Source organism: Mercenaria mercenaria, unplaced genomic scaffold (genome assembly GCF_021730395.1).
Source record: "Mercenaria mercenaria strain notata unplaced genomic scaffold, MADL_Memer_1 contig_3813, whole genome shotgun sequence".
Classification (NCBI taxonomy): domain Eukaryota; kingdom Metazoa; phylum Mollusca; class Bivalvia; order Venerida; family Veneridae; genus Mercenaria; species Mercenaria mercenaria.
The window spans coordinates 25,045-49,671 of NW_026461990.1; the positions used below are offsets into that span (position 1 = coordinate 25,045).

Here is a 24,627-nt window from a genome sequence, read left to right on the forward strand (position 1 = left end):
TTGTGAGAAAACAATATATAATACATAAAGAGTATATTAATGTGGGTCCGTCTACAATGTAAAACACCACAAAAATCATTATAAGTGTATACCGTTCTTAACATTATGGAACGACTCATAGGTGATAATCATATTAATAAGACATTAATAATCGAGTAAGACTTTAAGAAATGGGATGGATATTTGACGCATTAAAATTTGAACATCACCAAATCATAGAAAGAAAGAATTGTTTTGCATGAAAATTGAACAGCTTATAAAATAAGCATATTATTCTAGAAACCGATTGTCAATTAACTGATTGATGCTTGAATTCCTAAAAAGGGACCACCTTAAGGGTCCAACTTTCTGTAGAGTGTACCGCGTTTAAAATCTCACCTTATGCAACAATGTACGAGTGCTGACATGTCAAATAACTAAGTTAAACATCGTCTTTATGAATTTTGAGATTTTTCTTTTTTCATTTCTTTACAAATTGAATTGTGTTTCCAAAGAAGGGCCAACTTTTCGAGCACATTTTAAATAGGAGACATTACGGGACATAACGGGAAATCATATATTGAGTACCTACAATGCTTATAACGATGTTATTCTCTTACAAACAATTGTTAGAACTTAGTTTTACGGTTTGTAATTCTCCTTTTATAGATTAATCATGTCAGTTTTATGAAAGTCATAACAATGTATGTACATCTGCTTACAATAGTTGTCTTCCTTAGATACGTTTGCAAAAGACAATCTATTGAAATACGTTTGTCGGTCTACGTTTGGCGGACCAGTAGAAAAAATAAATGAATCAAACCTTCCTTTTTTTATAATTTTAGGACTATCACTTTTCTATTTGTCTGTATTAAATACAATATTTGATAGTTTGCCATTACCAAATGAACACAGTGACTTTCGTGAAACAGACATGTTTATTCCATCAAAAAAGATATAATGAACCGTAAATTGAATGTCTAACTATTATTGATAAACGAACAACATGTTTACCAACTATCCCTGTCAAATACATGTTAAAACTTATTGTCCCGTACTGCCCTGAACACCAAATATTCTCAAGAAGTTACTTCCCCCCCCCCCTCCAATTAAAAAATACATTTGTAAAGGAACAAAATAAACGATTTTTAAAATGTTTGAAATCGATGTTTAACCAGGTTATTCGAAATTTCAGCACTCGTACATTGTTGCAAATGAATAAAAATGAAGTTTTCCATATTGAAAAATTTGCAAATGGTGAGATCTTAAATGCGCTAAACTGTCCAGAAGGGTGATCCCTAAATGTGGTCGCTTTTGGGGAATTCAAGAATCTACTAGTAAATTGACAATTGGATTGTTTAGAATATTGTTTTTATCTTATATGTTGTACAATTTTCATGTAAAACGTCTCTTTTTTTCTGTGATGTTCAAATTTCAAAACCGCAAATATCAAGCGAATCCTTAATGTTATTCATGTTATCAAAATGGGTAATAACGACTTAAATGCCCGTAGTAAGCATACATGCTGAGCAAATAGATTATCATGGTCAATATAATTGATAAATAACTTAGATTACAAACCTCGAACTCACTGTTGATTAGACTATTTTCTTGTTTTGTCAAACATTTCTAATAGATAGAAACCTTTAAGCATTACTACAGACATTATGTCAAATTATTAGTTACCTAAGATATTGACTTGACATCTGGAACTGCATTTACAGAAATCCAATTTGCAAAGTAATGCTCTTTTTAAACAACCAAGAATTTTTGTTCAGACAAATTATTAACCATAGAAAGCATTTGTCGGAGCTTAAGACATTTAATTTCACCAGTCAATTATTGTTTATCAAGCAACTTGACAGAAACGGCAAGGAACTTTAAACATGAACAAAGATCCAGTATGTCCAGTTAGTATCTTAGGTGACTGCTATCACAAATGTTACATTACCTTTCTTTATTTGGTATATGCTCGGCATTCCCTGCACTTCCCTCTCTGATCCGCCTGAAATAATCGTTATTCCACTAATTTATCTAAAGCGGTAAATTTTTATTTATGAGTAAAAATCAGCATACAATGTATATTACATTCTTAACATTGACAAGAGACAGATTCTCAGACAAATATCGATTATATCTATATATGCCTTTTAATGTCAGTTAACTTGATGTTGTTGTTTTTGTTTTAGATTAAGAAATGATTGAAATTTTTATAATTATATTACTGTTCTTTCAACATATTTAGATCTGATCAAATTAAATCCTTGTACCTAAATAAGGACACACACTGGATACTTCCTGTGCAAGAAATAATAGGTGAAACATATGGCCCCCATAACGATAACAAGGCTTTTCTGTGATTTGACAGTGTGACCTAGTTTATGATCACAGACAACACTGTTTCTGATAACTGAGTTCAGAATTAAAATATATATTAACATTCTAAGACGATTTTATACATTCCTAGCAGATCTGAAGTATAACAATATTTTTCTTGGCCTAGATATTATTGACATAAATATTCATACAACATGACATCTTCAATTCTATTCTATTTTTATTTCTATTCTTCTACATAGCAACCTTATTTCCTATGTGACCAACTTTTAAACATGACATAGATTTAAGGAATACTAACCTGGTGATAAGTTTTACATAGGTTATAGATAGAAAATATGGCCTCTGGAGTGTTTATAAGTTTTTCTTCCATGAACTGATTTACCCTTTACCACAGATGTCGCGATATAACACCTGACGTAGATGTTTCTAACCAGGTTTCATATAAATCATATACATCCTAACTGTGACCTAGATTTTCTTAAATATAACACTGTGACACAGTGTCTTCAAACGATCTCACAGCTTAAAACTTGGATGACTTTGTGACAAATTTACCTTCCAATCGGCCATGAAATGACGTCGTCATACCCCACTAAATGTTGTAATAATTATAGAATGTTTCATCACTATATGTCAAATATTTCTTTAGCTACATGCGACATAAAGGGACATTACTTCGTTTGAAACCCATTACGACAAGGATCAAATAAATCAATTGTTTAGGCAGCAACGTGACTTAACACTTAAGGTAGTTCTGCCGTTTGGATCGAAAGTTTTTCTACGATGTAGATGTTGATTAAACACTGATTTTCAAAGCTGCAGAATATACATATAAAATTAAGCAAATAAAAAAGATAGGGCCGTGTGCACAGGCGCCAGACCAGAAAGAAAATGCCTCTGTACATGTTATACCCTACCCTTAGGTATTCTATAAGAACCAGGGTCATGAAGGGGAAAATATACTAACCCGTTTCAAGCGTACATTTCTCAACTTAAACGCGCAGATAGGTGAATTGGTATCTAGTACATTGAACAAGCGATAATTTATCTTCCATCGTGCACCAGTCACATTGTCTCAATATTCCATATTGCTGAGATTATCAACATATTTTATGCTTTCGTCAACGTTACAGAAAAAAACTTGCGTGACCTTCCCTAATGAACATCGGGTCTAGAGGTCACGGCAGTTTGCACATGATGTATTGAAGAAATGTGACCGGTACACGATGGAAGATGAATTATCACTTGTTTGATGTTCGTAGTACAAATCTACCGAACTGCGTGTTTTAGGTATAAAATGCGCGACTGAAATGGGTTAGTATATTTTCCCCTTCAAGATCATAGGTCCGTGTCCTTATTTTTGAGATATTTGACCAAGATTAAAGTAAACCGGATATTTCACGCTAATTTTAAGACATTTTTTAATGTGTCATATGTTTTAATATCATATTTTGACTTTAGAAATATAGCAACAGTGCCATTGTAATAAATTTACTCTCAGGTTTCGATTAAATCATAAAATCATTTTCAATTCCGTACGCCGAATCCCGGCCTTATTCTGCGTTTTCCGGATAAATGACGTTACGCAATCGGTTTATCAAACATGCAGAACTACCTTAAAAGCTAAATGAATTTCATAATATGTCTGCCCGTTAGCCTCTCTAGCACACTACTTAAATATCTAACAGCCTACTTTTGTAAGCCCGTTATACTCACTTTATGTTTCTTGTATTAACACAAGTACAAGCTATTAAAATAGATCATACCAGTGTAATTTAAAAATCATTATGACAACATAATGGTTCTTGTAGGTCAGTGTGTGTATTTTGAAAACGGGCAACGGAAGCATTCTGTTTGCAGAAGATTTTCTTTTATCGTACTGGGGGCAGTTATTTTGTGTTCCTGATAAACAGAGATAACTAAAATTCTACCCGCGGTGAATGGCCACCTGTCAACAAAAACCATCTTTCCAATTTTTAAAGAGATTTCTTGCAATATTTAACTATATGTGCATGTTTGTGCTCATCCTTAACATTATTTTCTGTTTGTTGAACGCAGTATATTAAGTCTATTCGTAAGCAAGTATCCACTTTCAAAAGGGACTCTGTTTACATTAAACATTCTAAAGCAATTGAAACGTAGTGATACAGCGTTTTCTGTTATATGTTCTCTGTTTTAATTATTGTACCATGAATCATAGTGATACTGTATTAGAATTGTAAGAAATTTTATAGGTCAGACATATCCGCTATTCCTTTTACTAAGCTTATGAAGGATTTATAAAGTATACGATTAGGATAAATTGCTAATTGTGAAATGCAAAACAATAAAAGCCAAATTATTATTACTGAATGTTTTTTAAATAACTGAATATCTCAGCGGATGGATGCATCTTTTAAAGAGTCATTGGCTTTCATTACACGATTGTGTTTCTACTAAAAACTTTTTTTCTAAGTATTCTTAGAGTAAATAGTTTCGGTCTAAATTTTCCACGACCGGTAGAACATTTATAGGTTATTAGTTTTGTATTTGGAAATATGCACGAGTTCTTCAGCGGAAATATTGCGCGACTTAATACCCCAGTCACACATACGGCGCGGGTAGCTACGTCTAGCCACGGATAGAAACGTAGTAATCCGTATCGATCCGTACCTGAGCCGTACCTAAAAGTAGTAACCCGTATCAGTTCGTACCAATCCGTACGGGTCAGGTACGGATCGGTACGAATTACTACGTTTCTATCCGTAGCTAAACGTAGCTATCTGCACCGTATGTGTGACTGTGGTATTAGGGGCGCAATGTTCTTCCGCTGAAGAACGAGTGCATATTTCCTGATGCAAATGTAGTAATCTTTTTCATTACATACTCATCTACATGTATCAATATAATGTAAATATAATGAATTTGTTCAATAGCCTGAAAAGGATTGACAATACTAAAAATCGCGCAACAGCACACACTAAATTATGTCACGCACCCAAGATGAAATTCAGGCGTCAGTGTATGGAAATAAATAACGTTTCCGGTACCAGTGTAACATATCGTGGAACAGAAACAAGTATGTAATAATTAATCAATACTGCTTCAAACTTCACTGAAAAAAAAATGTTTTCAATATATCAAAAGTTACATTCATTAGTGCTATAGATACAAATATTTAACTCATGAAGTTAAAGAATTGACGATCAGCATTGATTATTATTACTCGTTTAATGTATATTTAGTTGTTATGTTTACCTTTAGTACTCTTTAATTGTTCCAATTCGTTCTTAACTTTGTTGACATCATCATTTAATAAGTCAACATTTCCTTTCATATCGTCCATATTATCCTTTACGTCGTTAATATTCCCTTTCATGTCAGCAACATCATCCTTTATGGCGCAAATATCTTCTTTCATGTCAGTCATTTTTTCTTGCACATGCTGTACTTTAGTTTCCAATTCTTTCTCAAATTCTTGCCACTTCTCTATTTCCTTTTCTACTTTTTCTTCTGTTGCGGGATCTAGTGGACTATTTTTATAATCTTGAATTGTTTGCTGAAGATTTTGAACAGGATTTGGAACAGATGCGTTCAGTCTGCAGAGGACCTGAGGGTTAAAAAAGACAAACTACATAGCAACTATGCATTTCAATATAATTGTATGAAATTATTTTGGAACGCTGAAAAATAATATTTAACTGTATCTACACATGTTTCATTTTATGTTTTAGCACCCAATTCATATTTTTCTATAATTTCATCTTTTTTGCATTTCGTATAATAGCGTACACGAGTAATTATCTTTTTTGCATTATATTTGCTGAATTCTCATGACAGGTCTATGTTGGGTAAACTATGATAATTTGGTTGTAATTCAGATGAAAAGTAGAAAATAACTCATGCAAAACATAGGCCATACATCACCAATACAACGGTCGGTCTTAATTTTACGTCTTTACAGTGTGTTTGTTTGACCGAAGGATTCCCATTTTAACTCTGGCTTAGTAAAGTGGGAAATAAAGTTTCACAAAGTCACATGCTGGACAACATTCCTACATAGTTTTATGACTCTAGATGCAACACCAGTCTGACTAAAGTACTTGATCTTCTAAACGAAGATCTGAACGAAGATCTGAGAACGACCCATTTACATTCGTTTTCTGTATATTTTGGATTTCCAATATTACTAGATTTATATTCGCAAATCTATTTTTATTTGAACCAATCAGACGACTTGTTCAAAGAGTAAGAAAAATGTGCAGTCAATGCGTGCTCGAACCCGGGACCCCTCGTTTACAGAGCAAGTGGCCTACCGACATAAAAATTGTAAATATAAAAAATCAATGCTAACTAAAGATTTGCAAAATGTTACATGCATATCATTAACATTAAATAGCTAATAATATCCCCTTATTCACAAATTTTTCCAGTTTGAATACAATGAAGAGGTTAGAATAGTAAATGGTTAGATCTATTATTATCTAAGCTTATTGTAACGTCGTGCAGTCAGCGATCGTAACTCACTCTATGATCATTCGGGTTCTTTTTGATAAATACATTTCTACATGGATGTATAATAGAACTAATTACTGGACAGTTAATACATGTGAGGGGTGCGTTTATCTACAAATTTATATGATATAATAAACGTTCAAAAAAAAATGCGAGTCACTTTTGCTGTTGAACACATAATTATTATCACATCTTAACAACATGTCTCTATATTTATGTCACAGAAAATTGTTTTAGTAATAAGCACAGACAAGGACCATACACTATTTTGATCCTAAGTCCAGCTTTAAAGTCATTTTTAGTTGCGGTCGACAGTTGAACATATATTGAAAATTTCGGATTTGTTAAGAAATTCGGTTTAAACGCTTTTGTTACCCGCAATGTTAAAATGCTTTTATTATGACGGCTTTAGAATGCTAGGTAAATTACGTCTGAGTAAACTTCGATATGCTAGGAAAACCTTTTATGAAATAAGCTTTAGCGTGCTGGGTAAATTCAGTACAAGTTAACTTTAGTTTGTTGTAAGGTTTTTCCTCCTCCTCACTCCCCATATTGTTGCATTTGCGCTACTTTTTGCATCCCCTCCTCCTTTACTTTGAGCTAGTTTTAATGGCTCCTCTTTACTTTGGCTACCGGATTCCTAAGGCGTTACACGGTTGTATTTTTTCCTGCTTATATGGGTTCGTTTGTTTGCGTGTGAGTCTAAAACGGTGCCCTACTGTTTTCTTGTATCAAACTCGTTTGTTTTTCTATGTTATTTACTTGGGTGTGGCTGTGTGTTTATCTTTGGTTAATGTGTGTCTACGCTACTTTGAGTTACGTTGTAGTGTGACGACTGTTATTAAAGAACGGAACGTAGCTTTCCTTTTTTATATTGTTCTACTTTCCCCTTCAAATTCCTTTTCCCATACCCCATTTTACTCCTTATTTATTTTTCCATTACAGCTTCTTTGTGTTGTGGGCTTACTTTGCAGATGCGTGATCCTGTGACTGTGTGTTTGATGCTCTGTGCTTCCGAGAAATTTACCCTTACTTTTTATCATTTGATATACAATTAGTAGGTGACTTTATAAAATCAGCTTTAGTATGCTTGAACTGATAAATATAATAAAGCTTTAATATGCCAGTTAAATTTATAAGATCAATTGTAGTATTCCTTAAAATTATATATGAAAAGTCTTTTGTACGCCATGTAAATTAATCATTAATTAAGCTTTAGCTTTATTAAATTTAAATATGAATTAGTTTATTTTGCTTAGTCAAATCCTGGTATAAGCTTAAGTATGTTTAAACTTTTGAATGCTAGATAAGTTTGTATAAAATAAACTTAAATAATCCAGAATAATTAAGGATGCAGACGCGTTAATATGCTTGGTAAATCTATTTAAAATCAGCTTTAGAATGTTAAGCTTGATGTGAAATAATCTTAGGACTGATGTACAAATAACTATGAATAAGAATTAGTATACTAGAATCTAGCTTAATTGAGCATGAAATGGGATTTGTCGGTTTTCTCAAATATAAGCAAAGGTATTGTAAAGAAAACAACAAACTTATATGAATGACAAATATTTCAGCATATTTTCATGTAAAGTTTTAACCTGTATAATTGTAAAGTTCTAATAAAGGAAACGTTTAATTTTATCAAAATTTTCGTATCCATCTTGTATTGTTTATACAGTGAAGCTGAAACTACTGTTTCCAGTAACTTAACGCAGCGTAGCTAACACTAAACGAAATCTATTATAGAACTTATCAAATGTCTAGCCAGTTACGAATTAAAAACAAAAGAACAGACCAGAAGTATGATACACATACAATACGATAGTATAAACTGCCATATGCTAACAAATCATCTAAACGGCGTATTTCCACACAATATATAATATATGTAATTACATCATTACGATTATGAAAGAAATTTGACTGTAATGAGTAAGATTAAATTTAAGTACAAACCTTCTCGATGTCAGCCCATTTGTTAAGAAAGGTTGCTTCGCTGATGCCTGTTGTTGTTGATATATGTGCCAGCTACAATAAAATGTATTTGTCTAATTAGACTTTGTGTCTGTGATTATAACCACTATTATCTTTAGAAGTAATAAAACATTTAGATCTGTATTTTAAAAGTTAGACAGTGTACATTAATCTGTGTATCAATTTGCAAGACTTACTTCGTTACGAAATGTTTTCAGCCGACATATATCTGCCTCAAGTGAAGTGTCCCCTGGAATAGGTGGAGAACTCCAATCAAACTTCCTATTCAAACCACATGGTCTAAGGTTTCTCAGCAAGCATATGGAAAGACTTAGGTCGAAATCGGCTGACGTTGGAGCTTGACCACTTGATGGATACAACAAGTCGAATTGGACATTCGTAATTGCTTTCTGTGTTTTAAGGCGAGTAATGGTTGGCTTCTCGTTAGTCAGGAGCACCGTTAGTGGAGCATTCGAGCTTCTATGGTCGAATATCTTCCTAATTACTGTAGTGCCGCAATCTACAGTTAGAGTTAATAGGCGGAAAAGATAGACCCGCTCGGTTGATGGCGCTGCTGTAGCCATGGTCAATACTTGTATATATTTATTCTATCAGGTTGAATCATGGTTATTCATGTCTGTTGAAGAAAACATTATTAATAAGTTGTGCCATGAAGATATAACAGTTACTGCAGTAAGATAACCTTTCAAAGTATTTTATATAATTTCCTCATCTAACAATTCGGATTAAACCCTGATAAAAAGTTGAAGTGACAACACTATTTGACTACGAGATCACATTGGTCACATGCATTAGATGAAGATTAATCAATGATAGTATATATCTTTATATTAAATTGTCTCTATCAGGAAGGTTCAAACTTCTTGTATCACTTTGTAATGATAACCTGCATTTAAAAAAGCTAGAAATTAATGCTTAAAGCTCAATTTTCTGAAAATTTATATTTTATATTTCTCGAAAACTGTTTTCATGTCCTGGATACCTAGATTAGACAAACCGTTAAACTAGTAACTTAGATTGAATTTGAACTAAGTGCAATTAAAGCAACTTTATATATTAATTTGCCAGTCGCATGCTTTAATTCAGATTATTAAAGGTATCAAAAATTAGAGCGGATAATTAATGGTACGAGAGGTGTTCAATTTATTATGAAACACTATCAAAACACACCTATAAGATCTCTCAGCTTACAAAACCTCGTGTAAAGCGATTAATTTATGTAAAGTAGTGTATCGTACACTACTAAACACAATTGAATTGAAAATTCAATATGGTTAGACCAAAAATAAATGAATTAGTTGTGGGTATTATTTTAGGGCTTTTGAAGCAAAAACTGTCATACAGACACATTGTGAAACAAGTAAAACAGATGGGACATAATATTTTTGTTGCTACTGTGCATCGCATTCAACATGGGAAAGGAAAGGTGTTATTTGAAATAATGTACGCAAAACAGGTAAAAGTGGAACTTTTATCAAACGTTGTACAGCTGCTACTGTTGACGCCGTACGGAAAATCCGTAATATGATTAAATTGGTGAATCCGCCAACACAACAGGAAATGGCAGCTAAGTGTGGAGTGTCTTTAGGCACTGTTGACAGAATTATAGCCAGAATTATAAAAGCCAAACTCAGGAAAAAATGCCGTGTTCATAGGCTTAGTGAGGCCCAGATTATGAAACGACGTGTTTGATAATGGCGTCTGTATCTCCGTCTTAACTGTGGAAAATGGAAAACCGTAGTCATCACTGATGGGGCTATGTTCTATATGGGCGGTAGTTATGGTCGACGTCGTGTTTGCTAGGTTCGTTCTAATTAGACAGACCAAAACAAACTGAAGTTCGTAAAACGAGACGCATTTGCATCTGGGTTTATGGTTTGGGCCGGTGTTAGTTTTTACGGCAAGACATCTTGATTTTTATCAATAAAGAGGTGAAAGTCAATGCAAAGTATTACATTGGGAAGGTTCTAAAGCCATTTCTGAAAAAAAGATGTTCCGCGCCATTTTCCTGGAAGAGAGAATGATATGGTAATCCATCAAGACTCGGCGCCTAGTCACACTGCTAAAATGACCATTGATTTTCAGAATCTCAACAAACGCAAAGTAAATTACATAACTCCTGCATAATGGATGCCAAAAAGCCTAGATGCAGCTCCCATGGACTTTGCTATTTAGGGCATACTGAAACGTAGGCTACAAATACGTAAGATCTATACCATGACTGGTCTTAAAAAGGCTCTTAAAGACGAATGGAACAAACTTTAGCAGTCTTGCATAAACCGGACTTTAGAAAGCTGGCCTAGAAGGTGCTGAATGATTTACTATTGCCATGGATCCCAGATTGAGCATCTGTTGCAATAAAACGTATGCGAGTAAATAATTAAGCTGTGTTTATTTCTTTTTCACTAACACAAGCATTGCATTTATACTAAAGAACGTCTGCATTATATGAACAAAAGTTTCTGTATCGACAGATTCCACAAGGTAAATGCAATTCCGCACACCTCGCTCATTATGCAAATTAGATACATTTGTAAACACAAGGTACGTCTCATAAAAAGTGAAATAACTTCTTTCGACAAAGTTTTTGGTATAGTTTTGGTGTGAACATAAGATAGAATATAAACTGAAATCGCTCTGTGTTCACTCATACATTTTTAGCTCTTGATTATTCTTTGCAAATGGATTTTGTAAATTGTTGAGGGATTAGGTGTCGTAAAATTCTTATAGCCTATTTACATATTTGCTCACGAAAAATGTTTTCTTTCCTATGATCAACCATACCTGTAAATTATTGTTAGTCATAAACAAACAAAAACATGTCTTTGAAAAAGTTCGTTTGAAAATAAAAAGATAATGCTCAACGTTTTTGTTTATATCAAAATCCCTCCATGCATGAAGAAGAAATGCTCCGGAGAAAGTCATTTTTTTTGTGTCTGATATTTGACTCCTTAGCTTGACGTTGACCTTAGACCTAGGGATCTGGTTCTTGCGCATGACACTTTTGGTCAATTGTGCCAAGATTCACCAAAATCCCTCCATGCATGAATAAGATATGCTCTGGACAAAGTCTGTGGACTGCGCCCGCCAAACCGCCCGCACACCAGGGACGTTTTCAAAATAAGTTTCGTTTTTCAAACGGACGTATAAAAATTGCATCTCGTTTAAAATTCTTATTTAAGTTTCTTTCCTACTTTTCTTAAACTAGTTTTAATTTCATTCAAAGAAACAAAAGTGAAACATATCGCCGTTATCTGTCTGACAGTGTCAGATTTGAGTCTTTGATGTTTTAACAAATGCTTGCATATCAGTGGTATTCTTAAATATAACGAAGAAGTAGTATCATGTCAATCTTAAATCATGGAATGAACAGATAAAAGAACTAAATATAGTTTGTTTACAAAAGGTCATTTATTCACGCAGTAAACTTCAAACGGACATTATTTCTTCTCTACTTGCAGCATATTAGTATTACGCTAAATAAGGGTTTATAACTGATCGCTGCATGACAGAACAATTATAAAAAACGATTTCAAATTGCTAAACTTAAGAACGAAGAAAAATTACAGGAAATGCACTGCCAAATATTAGAAATCAGGTAGAAACCCAAGAGTTGAATAAAAACTGATATCTCTATGATTTTTTTTCCCTTTCTACTTCGAGACGTATAATTTGAAATTCAGCTATTTAATGTAAATATTGATGTCAACATTAAATGACTGGTTGGTCAACAGTCAAAAGCATTGCGCCAGGTCGGACAGACCGAAGGCCAATATTTTTGACTTATGATAGATAAGCTTTTCAAAAAACTTAATTTTATAGTTTTACATTTAAATTGTTGTCTGTTTGTTTGTTTGTTGTGGGTTTAGCGCCATTTTCAACAGTAATTCAGTCATGTAACGGCGGATAGTTAACCTAACCAGTGTTCCTGGTCAAACCTGTTCTTTGCAAGTAACTGACAACTTCCCCACATGAATCAGATGTGGAAGACTAATGATTTTAGACACAATGTCGTTTATCAAATAGTCACTGAAAACATGCGCCCAGAAGTCACGACCCTGCGATCCATACATAAGATCTCTACCTAATGAACTAAGCCGGTGGGCCTTTTACTTGTTGACTTATTATCATACTTAAACATATGTTGAATATAAACCGAGCATATGTCACGAACTATGGATACGTGTATATTAATTTACGTATTTGTTAATTATTTCATATTACTTTAAGGTTTTAAACGATAGTTTCTGTCAGTTCTGAATACAAGTTTTGACTCAGTCTTAAACTGCATTTATCTTTTGTCAGATTTATTGTACTACCTCTACGGCGAGAGTTTAAATGAACTAATACAGTTATTCTTATCAAACTGATATGACAGACACCATGCTGGTTCGTATTAAATCGGCCTACTTTTCGAAGGCACGTAAAGTCACTTAGCAAATACAAGCATCCAAAATTCATATTACATCACTTTAAAATTTAATGCGTTACAAAGGCAAATAATATGACAATTGACAAGCAATATAACAATTTTGTATTTCTAACTGTTGTATAAAAAAACATCGTCCGTATATGAGACCACATTATCAGCCTTGACCATGGGACCAAGGCTCCATATTCTCATAGAAAAATTCTTTAAGATAGGATAAAATGAAACATTAATAGGGAAATAAAAAACTATGAACATTCCGAGCACATGTTACTGATTTGAAAAATAGATATATGATTGTTTTAATTTGCTTAAACCAACAATATCCGAAATATTTCTGTTTTTAAATTTCAAAATACCTATTATGTTAAATAAACTCTACATTAGAAATGTATATTGATTTTTTCCCCAAAAAGAATAGGTTTGAAGTATTTCATGGATAGAAATCACTTTTTGCCACCCATTAACTCCCAACGTTAGAATGTCTCTTCAGAAACACTATCAAATAGGTACAGAAAACGCTGAAATGGTGTTATGTATAATTCGATTGAGTTTGAATGTAATTGCGTTATTGGCTACAAAGTTCCGAAAAAGAAAGTATGATACTTAAATACTTTTTTTCTCCTCCTGGTCTTAAATTTGAAATAATTGCATCGCCTTCTATGCATTGCACATAAAAATAATATGAAACATTTTTGTTTATGTTATAAGCAAATAGAAATATCTAATATTTTAATAGAAAGCAATATTTTCCATTAATAAAATTCCTTTGCTAAAAGTTATGACAACATTCTATGGAGGGTATCATCCGCCACAATACAAACTTGCATATTTCAAATTAGTAAATACAAAGTCCATGCACCTAGATGACAACTTCTAACTTCCTGTAAATGCAAACTGCTTTTTGGTATTTTCCGCCACAATACAAACTGTTATATAGTATATTTCAAATTAGTAAATACATATTCCTTGAACCTACGAGACATCTTCTAACTTCCTTTGAATGTATATTCCTTTTTGCACCCTTCAAATTGTACGCCGTACATTTCTTTTCTTTAAGTCCTAATTTGCTAATCACTAACTGTAAATTTCATTTGTCCAGGTGGTGTTTCTCCTACTTATACTTGTACAAGGGGATGTGTTAGAGGGTGTCCAAGGTGGTTATTTGTAACCTGAAATGCCTTTTATAGGGGGAGGAGGCGGATATTTTCTGGAAAAGCCCACTGAAGTGTATAAAATCTGCATTATCACCATTTGATAAAGTGCGAACTTACATTACGGCTTGTGTTGACGTTAAAAGACAACATAACTGTAGGACTGACTATAAACTTGTTTCGGTAAGTTTATCACTACGAACGGCTAAAATAACAACACCATTGGCGACCTTCAAGTTCGCCTGAAAGTCCAATAAGCAGTCATTAATCTTATTTGGGAAATGTAGAAAACTGCAATATTTTACGCTAGGTGGCTCTGTAGATTATGACGAAAAGTAATACAATCGGTAACGACCTAATATTAGCATCCTTTATGCAAAATTTATTTTAAGGATGGACCATTTTATCCAGAAGTTTCAAACATACAAGTTAACAGTTGGCTTGTGGTAGTGAAAAACTCGCACTTGAATGAAATGCAAGTTGGAAATTACCAAGTTGCAACAACAAATGTACAAGAGTACATAGTAGAATCAGAATTTGGGATTTATGGAAGTGTAAACTCAAATTTCTCATTTGCAACATTTAGTCTACGCACAAGGAAGTAAGAATTTGTCATCTTGGTGCATGCAATTTATAATTATCAATTTGAAAAGCTCAAAAACCAATTTACATTCACAGGAAGTTAAAACATCTCATTTAGGTGCATGGACTTTGCATTTACTAATTTGAAATGTGTAAGTTTGTATTGTGGCGGAGAATATCCTCCATAACATTCATCTTTGTAAGTTTCATGGAGACCGTTAACAATGTTAGCTGTACAATAATTTGTTTGGCTACTTCGAGGGCAGTAACTCTAGTACAGATAGAGGGGAAAGAATGGCTAAAAAGGGGCAAAATCGGGCGGGAGTGATGGGAGGCGGGGAACCGAAGGGGAAAGTTGAACAAGGACGAATATACAAGGGAATGCCACGTTCCTTTATAACAGTCACACTACAGCGTAAACTACAAAAGTGCAGACAGTCATGTACCAAAGATAAACACACAACCACACCCAACTGAATAACTTATAAAAATGAACAAGCAACACATAAGAAAACAGAAGTGCACCGTTTTAGATTCACAGGCATACAAACACACCGACACAAGTAGGAAAAAACAATCGTGTACCGTCTTAGGATTCCGGCAGCCAAAACAAAGGGGAGCCACGGAAACTTACTCAAAGTAAAGGTGGATTGGGGGTGGGGAAGGCACAAAGTAGCGTAAATGCGAGGGAAAAGGAGGAGGCAATAGGGGGAGTGCAAAGGAGGAAAAAAAACGCCACACAAGATCACACTTAGAGGTCAAAGGTCAAATTCAAGAATGACATTTTCGGGAGTATATCTTCTTCGTGCATGGAGGGATTTTGATGTAACTTGGCACACTTGTTCACTATCATCAGACAGAGTGTCATGCGCAAGAACCAGGTCCCTAGGTCTAAGGTCCCGGTCATACTTTGAGGCCAAATGTCAGATATAAGATTGACTTTGTCCGGAGCATATTTTCTTCATCTTAGCACAATTGTTCACCATCATGAGACAGAGTGTCCTGCGCAAGAACCAGGTCCATAGTTCTAAGGTCAAGATCACTCTTAGAGATCAAATGATAGAATAATGAAAACTAGTCCGGAGCATTTCTTGTTCATGCACGGAGGGCTTTTAATATAAATTGGCACAACTGTTTACCACCGCATGACGGAGTGTCATGCGCAATAAACAGGTTTTTAGGACTAAGGTCAAGGTCACACTAAGAGGTCAAATATCAGATATAAGAATGACTTTATCCAGAGCATTTCTTCTTCATGCATAGAGGGATTTTGATGTTACTAGGCACAATTATACAACATCATGAGACAGAGTGCCGTGCGCAGGTCCCTTTTTTAGATTTATTTGTTTATTTTGTTGGGTTTAACGTCGCACCGACACATTTATAGGTAATATGGCGACTTTCTAGCTTTGATGGTGGAGGAAGACCCCAGGTGCCCCTCCGTGCATTATTTCATCACGAGCGGGCACCTGGGTAGAACCACCGACCTTCCGTAAGCCAGCTGGATGGCCCTTTTTAGAACTACTTTCCTTGGCTGTTACTATATATAGCTTATATTGTAACTTGTTCATTACTAAGCGTAGGGAAAAATCAAGATCACGTTTCTGTAGTAGAATATGCATGTTATATCCAATTTTGAGGGTGGGAAATTGAACATTCTGGGTGACACGTACACAAAAGATAATAGGTAAGGGTAGACTTCTTGGAAGCACAGAGCACTAAAACCAAAGCCCCAGAGCTACGTAACAGCCATACTACAAAGAAACCACAATAGCGAAAACGCTCGTGTACAAAAGATAAAGATAAACAAACAGCCACACCCACCCAACTAAGTAACATAGAAAAACGAACAAGCAACACATAAGAAAACAGCACCGCACCGTTTTAGACTCACAAGCATACAAACGCACCCACACAAGTAAGAAAATAAACATCGTATACCATCTTAGGATTACATTTAACAGCAAGGTGGGTTAAAACAAAACAAAACATAAAGCACATGTCCGTGTACAAGTTTGAAATTTTAAGATTTTCTCTTAGTTATACACAATAACTTGTTTATGTATTTTTTCATGCTATGTATATGCAAGAGCTGCATGGTATCATTGATTTTACGACGTAAAATACTATGCGTAATTATTTGATGAGTTCAAAAAGTAGATAAACAGAGAAAAACAGAACTTACATTGAAGACACTGAATTTGTTTTTACTATTTGCTCCTCTCAGTTGAGTCAAACATTTATATTTGAAAACAGGTCTTTGCCATGATGTAAAATAAAACAACATCATGTCTAAAATAAGATTAATATAACATTAATTCCAATTGCAAGCCTAACTTATATATTATACGGGTATTTATTAAACTTGAATTTCAATCCTCCAAGAAAGGAATTAGAAGTTCAACGACACTAGTTAAAGTTTAAAGCCGCTTGAATGGTGGAGTAGGCCACGGGTACACTTCCAGGCACACTTATCTGGCTCACAGCTTTAAAATAGCCGCATTAGAAATGCAGTATTCGGGCATGTTATTGCCGTTGTTAACAAACAACACTCTCTTTGACAGGGAATGAGACATAATTATTAACAAAATTTTAAGAATATTTCAAATAGTATGTAAAAATCTGATATTATTTTTTCTGTCTTGAGAAAGATTCCACGCTTTCTTTGCTATTTCTATATACAAATGTGGTTTCTAGTACTTACAGTACACTATGATAAATGTATTTTAAAATCAGTCTTGGCCCAAATTCCTTTCTTGGCCATGCATTTGGTATATAATACACTTTTTTACCAAAACGCCGTCAATAACATGATTAACAGGGACTGTTGCGCCACTTTCTTTGTATAAAACCAGAAATTTGTCATAGACACGGATGTCCCCGCAACATGAGAAAGGTCACAGGCATGGTACTGCTTACAAACTAAAAGAAGGACCCTAGAACCCATTTTTTACAAAAGAAATGTTGTAGGAAAGCCAGAAAATTTAGTAATCTATATATGTATTGAAAGTTGGCTATGTTCAACCAAGGACTGTGACCTTGACCTTTAAGCTAGTAAAATAGTTTTTGCGCATGATACATTGTATATCCATGCATATCATTTGTTTCAAATTATATTTAAATCAAACCATGAATGTCAAAGTTATGGACCGGACAAAAGGACCATATCATCAGTACATATGTAGTGAAAATTTGTTAAGTGCAACCGAAGACTGTGATCTTAACCTTTGAGCTAGTGAAATGGTAGTTGCACATGACACATTGTCTATCCATGCTTATCCGATTTGGCCTAGTGACCTATTTTTTACCTAACCTGACCCAATTTGAACCCCTCTGAGATTTCATGGAGACAAATATTCCGACAAATTTTCATTAACATTAAACTAAAAATGTGGCCTCTTGAGTGTAAATAACCTTTTCATTTGATTTGACCTTGTGACCAAGATTTTGACCCCACATTACCCAGATTAGATGTTGTCTAAGATTTCATACATACAAACATTCTGACAAAGTATCTTCAAGATTGGAGCAAAAAGTTTAGGCCTCTAAGAAGCTTTACCTTTGATTTGACATAGTGACCTAGTTTTTGACCCCACGTAGACGAGATTCGAAATTCTGCAAGACCTTGTGATAACAAACATTCTGACCATGTTTTATGAAGATTGAGTTAAAGCTTTTTCTTTGATTTGACCTGGTGACCACCTTGTTTTTCACCCACCTGAATCAGATAAGAACTCATCTGCGATTACATGAAGCCAAACAGTCTGACCAAGTTACATGCATATCAGATGAAAAAATGCAGCCCCTATTGCACAAAGAAGCTTTATCTTTGATTTGAAAGAATAACCTAGTTTTTCCCCGAGATGACTTATATTCAAACTTGACCTAGATTTGATCAAGCCAAACAATCTGTTCAAATTCCGAGGATATCAAGTTAAAAATGTAGCCCCTTTGTTGTTATAGTTCAAACATTATTAATAAACATACCAAAATTTATGAGAAAAGGGATGAATTGAAATTTTAATAGTAAATCCCCCACCCTCACCACTTCGATTTGAATGTACGTCAGGCTAAATCTTGTTTTTATTTAGGTTTGGGAATAAAGTTTCAGACATGTAATTAGTCCAATTGGAATAAAATTTGTGCTCCTCGTCGCAGACTTGTTTTAATATTATTATGAACATGATGAAAGAGACTTTATGTTGAGCCCTTCTTCACTTACACAGGCATACATTATAATTGCATTTAATAATACATCCCGCTGTCCAGATGATACTCCTAATATGGATAATACGTTTTGCTGTCAATTGGTGGATCCTATTTAACACCCAGGAACTCAAGTTATAGTTACAACATTATTATTAACAAATCATATTTATACAGAATGTGTATGAGCATAATATCTCAGATTAGTTTGATTATGAGTGAAATCTGACCATAAGGACTAGAATTACTCGCCCTTGATTTTACAGAAATTGCTGCATGTTCCCTTGTTTACACTCACGCAACTTCATTTCTTCATCAATCCAAGTAATATTCACACAGAATGTGTATGATTAAAAGATCTTGGAAGAGTTCTAAGAGTTCTAAGAGCTTAATCAGTTTATTAGGACCAGAGTTATGTGCTCTTGACTTACAAAAATTGCTATATATCACGTTGTTTTGCACTTTTCTTTCCTATCCAGTCCTAATCATGTGTATGTGATTGATTTGAAAGTTCAAGTATATGTCTTCAGGTGGTCTCAGATTATGTGTGTAGCTAACGCTGGACTGATTTTATTTCAAAATACCCCCCTTTGTCTTTAATTGAAATGAACATATTTTGGTAAATACTTGCATGATTTGTTCCAAATTTCATTTATGAAATCAAGTGGACCCGGACAATTAGGGTAGACAACTCCGCAGTTAATTTTTTACAAATAACCTCCCTTTAATTTAATTTAAAAGAAAGACTGATTTGAAATTTCATCAGTGTCATCAGGGTACTCAGATGTTCAAGTTAGAAAACTCTGGACTGATTTATGTCACATTACCTACTTTTGTTTTTATCTCACGATGATTGTTGTAAAACCTTGATACCACTATACACACCATAACATTTCTATTCCCAGTCCGTTTGTTTATATGTATGTCATATGATATGCTTCCACTTACACAAATATCACTCAGGTGAGCGATATAGGACCATCTTGTTCCTCTGTTGTTGTTTTTTATACTATTAAACGAATAAATGTCAGGAATACACAAGATGAACCCTCGTTTTCTATTGCAAAATTAAGCACTACTTTTGAGACCTTATTGATGATTTTTCAACCACAAATTTGATCTGATTTAAAGAACAATGCCGCTGGAAAAAGTGAGGAATGTTTAAGATGTTTTATAAGAAATATTGCAAAGAAAAATGAGATAAGGTTTATTGAGAAGATGTTGTGAAAGACGTGATAAATAAGTACTTCATATAGAAAAACGTCTCAAAGATCAGAATTATGTGTAAAACTACTTATTTCACTTTAAAAACACTGTCGCTTTCTTCTTAAAGGGAGTCTCTGGTCTATTTCTTTTACGATGTTGAATCTTTTATGAATAGAAAGCCCACAGTGGCCTTAGGTAGCTCACCCGAAACTTACTATTTAGTTTATACTAATTCATTTAGGTCGATTGTGAAGCAAGTTCTACAACTTATATTAATTACTCTCGACACCTCATTCCTGATGGAATCCATCGCCACGAGGATACGAGAAAAGGGATAAATTACAATTTTACTATAGTAAACCCCCACCCCCACCACTTTGATGGGAATGTACCTCAGGCTAAATCTTGTTTTTATTTAGGTTTGAGAATGCAGTTTCATGCATGTAATTGGTCCAATTGGAACAAAATTTGCGCTCCTTGTCTCCCAATAATAAGAACAAGAATACTTTATAAGAATACTTTAAAACCACGTCTAAAAGGGGCCAAGTGTCTTCATCTTAAAAGAACTTTCAAGAGGCCATTATAATGATGCAACAGACTTTGTTTAATTAAGATCCATCGAATGTTTCATAAGAAGAGGAAGTGTAAATGTATCTCTATTTTTAGTTCTACTCCCCCTACCATGAAAGTGGCAAAGTGTCCAATGCCCCTCGCCGGGTTTGAAAAAGATTCGGAAAGGACTTTATAATGATAATAATACCAAGTTTGATAAATATCCATCAAGCGATTCATGAAAAGTAGTCGTGTAAAGGTACTTCGACTCGTATAATAGCGGCCCTAAAGTGGGAAAAACCTCTTGAAGCCAAAATAAAATCGTTTCTGTGGTAGTCTTATTAGCTGTTAAGTATCCCTGTCTTTCCCTTTGTGAGAGATGCGGGGAGGGATGATGTAAACTGTCGTGTATTTAGTGATAAAACATATATTTTCCCAGGCAGTGCCATATAGTAGAATGACAAATGTCGCCTAAAATCAAACGAATCAAATTACATGTTACAGGCCAATCCCAAATCGCGGAGAGTACCGCTTGTGGGTGTATCCAATTTAAAATCGAGTTTAAGAAATGTAAGACGAAAATGACATAGTATTTCAATCAATTTGTTACATATTCTAAGCAATGTTCCAAATTCAGTGATAATTGCAAAAGATGATTTCCTCTTTAGAAAACTTTATGCAAATATCATTTATTTATCAAATTCCTCAATCAGTTTTAAATTAGTAGAAATCGTCGTTGATAGTCTAATGATTTCTACCATTGGAGACAGCTCAGTTTGAAGGTACTCGGTCGCTGTATTAAAAGGGGAAATAATTCAATGAAAGATCTTCGATAAAAATGATTACCGGAAATCATGTCGATCTTTAGTTCCGTCTTAAACCTTTAAATGTTGCATGTTTTTAGACTTAAGCACCAACTTTTCTTAAATCAAACATATTTTTGTAACTTTTAACTTGTAATAAATTTTACATGGAATAACGGTACAATGTTCTAAAAGGACAATAACCTGGATGATATAACAAGTTCCAAATGGTTCCAAAACAGTGCTGCTAGAGATAGCAAAAACTGTCTATTGTTTACGGCTAGTGTTATTTTTCAGCCAAATATGGCTGAACTCCTTTATGTTGCACGAGTAGAAGCCATATAAAACAAAAATCCTTAATACATCTAAAAGGACTACCTTTGACCCTAAATCAGAATCTTTTATAGATTTTATCAAATGCACCATCATTAACCTGATATTATACTTTACGCGTTCTTGAATGTCACAGCTTGAAAATATTCCAAAATATCAAATTGATTAGAATACATAGATATGACCCATTGCAGCCATTCCAGAACATAACGGATTTCATAAACATCCACAATAGACATTTCTAACGTAAACGTAAATCGGAAACGGATTACTGAATCCGTAAATGCTATTTGCAAATAATGGTCTAAGGGAGATACTATTGCATTACTATTGGATGAAATTGTCTCCCATAGACCACAAATTAGCCTAAAATTTTACGGATTCGGTATTCCGTTTCGTAATTACGTTTACGTTAGAAAGGTCTTATATTCCAATATGCGTTATTATTACTTTCAGTCACTTAAAATTTAAACTTTGATGTCGACATAATAAGAATTACTAAAGAATATAACTTGGCACACCAGATCAAAACTAACTTCTTAAACCACCCGCAAATAACAATTGAAAGTACAAAATGACATAAGTGCGACAAATTATAGCAGACACACTTTCATCTGTTAATCTGTTTCCATCACATGCAATACATATATTTGTATAAGTGTTGTATTCTTTATTTGTCATTTTCATTTACTAAGACGAACAGTTTCTACAAAAGCTTATATAGAATTCGCTTGACTTAAAATAAAAAAGTATTAGAGAAATGTTAGTATGCAAACTACATAGTGTGGTTAATAAAAGTGCACACTTTGTAAATGCACACTTTGTAAAAGCTACTTTATGAACATTATTATCATTCAAATATGACATGCATATGTACATAAAAATCAGACTGATTTAAAAACAATGGTTATCTTGAAAAATTTACCTTAGCTATTTTTGCCTATTCCCGTTGATTTTGTGCCTCCCGCAACAACTAAAGTCCACAAAGCCCAATCCATTGTCAATTTCTTGAATCAATGTCAGAAGTGTTCACTTATTCAAACACATTTTCTTTAGACTATTATCGCCTTAATTTAATGCACTTTATAGGATTTACTAGTATATAAATTATATGTGTTAAAGTATGAATTCCTTGTTTTTGCAAAGATATATAGAAATATGAATTATATTTGTATAAGTAAAGCAATTAAGCAATGATAAAACCAATGAGCGTTACCCGTCGTTTGATTGTTTACTGGGTGTGTATTCCATTTAAATACACTTTATGACGTAGTAATGTTACGGAGGAAGCACAAGGGGTTGTGTAAGATGTATATATTTCCTTAAAAGGCAGTAGTTACCATGGAGAGCATCGAAATAAAGGCAAATATTCATCACACAATTTTAAACATGACAATAAACTATGTTTGTTAATTCATTTTAAACTTGTTTGATCGTTTCTGTGTGTACAGCTTCCGACACAATTAAAATATTTTGAAGTATGCTCGTATGTAGCTCGGTAGCCGGTCAATTTTGATCTCTACCCTTTATTTAAGAAATAATTTATTCAAAAGTGTGCTTTAACACTATTTATGCACGATGGAAGGTTATACGTCGGGCGTAATAATTTTACGAGGGCGCAGCCCGGGTGAAATTATTTGTACGACGTATTACCGCCAGAGTGTATAAATAGTGTTAAAACACGATTGTGCTATACATGATTTCGATTCTTATATGCCCTTAATCTAAAACAGTAGATGAAATATAGTAGCGCTTTTTCTTGGTCGCAACAAAAACATTGACGTCACCGCACGTTAACGTGACGTCATTCTAGCGTAAGTGTGTTTTAACAGAGACAAGCATATTAGAATTATATCGTAAAACACCGATCAAATTTGGCTTTATATATCTACTTGTCCTAACTTTTCCTTTGCTTACAAACAATATTTTCTGTGTTAGGGATTTGTGCGTGACCTTATCTTTGCTTACAAGCACAAGCAATATTTTGTGAGTTAGGGATTTGTGTGTAACATGTTCTTCTTTGCACTATTTTGAAAATTACGCAAATAAATACGATTTCTTAAAATTATTACGAATTCATTTTCATTAGGTGAGGAATCACCAGTCGAATGAAACTTTGTTTTGAGTTCTACAGTATGTGTTTGCAGAAAAATATTGTTTCATAAACATAATTACTAAAAGAAGTATAGTACTTATTATAAACATCTAGCTTGATATATGATGAATAATTTTACTGTATTTTGAGCTTCAAAAGCAATGCTGCGTTGTATTTGTAAGAGGTGTTTATAATAGAGTTTCAAGAGACGGAGAAAAGTATCTTTTCTCACGACATTATTTGTACATTTAAACTTATTAAAGCTATGGTTTCAATACAACTCAAAACATAGTTTTTCCAGCAGAATTCAGTTTTAGAGGGAATATACTTTAAAATACAGTACATTTAAAACATTAAAAAGAAAATGCCGAAGGAAACAAAAATATTTTAAAAAAGCAAGTACACTTGGCTCAATGTTGTTTTATCTACTGATCAGTTTTAAGCGGTGCTAGGGGT

At 33.9% G+C, this 24,627-nt stretch overlaps 1 protein-coding gene across 1 annotated transcript; it reads right to left on the reverse strand.

Moving 5' to 3' along the window:
- Positions 1–1,403: 1,403 nt before the first annotated feature.
- LOC123526829 (uncharacterized) lies at positions 1,404–23,292 on the reverse strand. The gene is made up of 5 exons (XM_053534572.1): positions 23,002–23,292; positions 8,988–9,427; positions 8,773–8,844; positions 5,557–5,908; positions 1,404–1,984 (listed from the first exon to the last, which is right to left on the reverse strand). The coding sequence occupies exons 2-5, from the start codon at positions 9,372–9,374 to the stop codon at positions 1,899–1,901; spliced, it is 897 nt and encodes a 298-aa protein (XP_053390547.1). The 5' UTR covers positions 9,375–9,427; positions 23,002–23,292; the 3' UTR covers positions 1,404–1,898.
- Between the last annotated feature and the right edge of the window lie 1,335 nt (positions 23,293–24,627).

Excerpts from the sequence above, each read along its gene's own strand:
- LOC123526829 (XM_053534572.1), bottom strand. The coding sequence starts at position 9,374 with ATGGCTACAGCAGCGCCATCAACCGAGCGGGTCTATCTTTTCCGCCTA. Across the intron at positions 8,845-8,987 it reads TGAAAACATTTCGTAACGAA|CTGGCACATATATCAACAAC; the intron begins GTAAGTCTTGCA and ends ATTTTATTGTAG. Across the intron at positions 5,909-8,772 it reads AATGGGCTGACATCGAGAAG|GTCCTCTGCAGACTGAACGC; the intron begins GTTTGTACTTAA and ends TTTAACCCTCAG.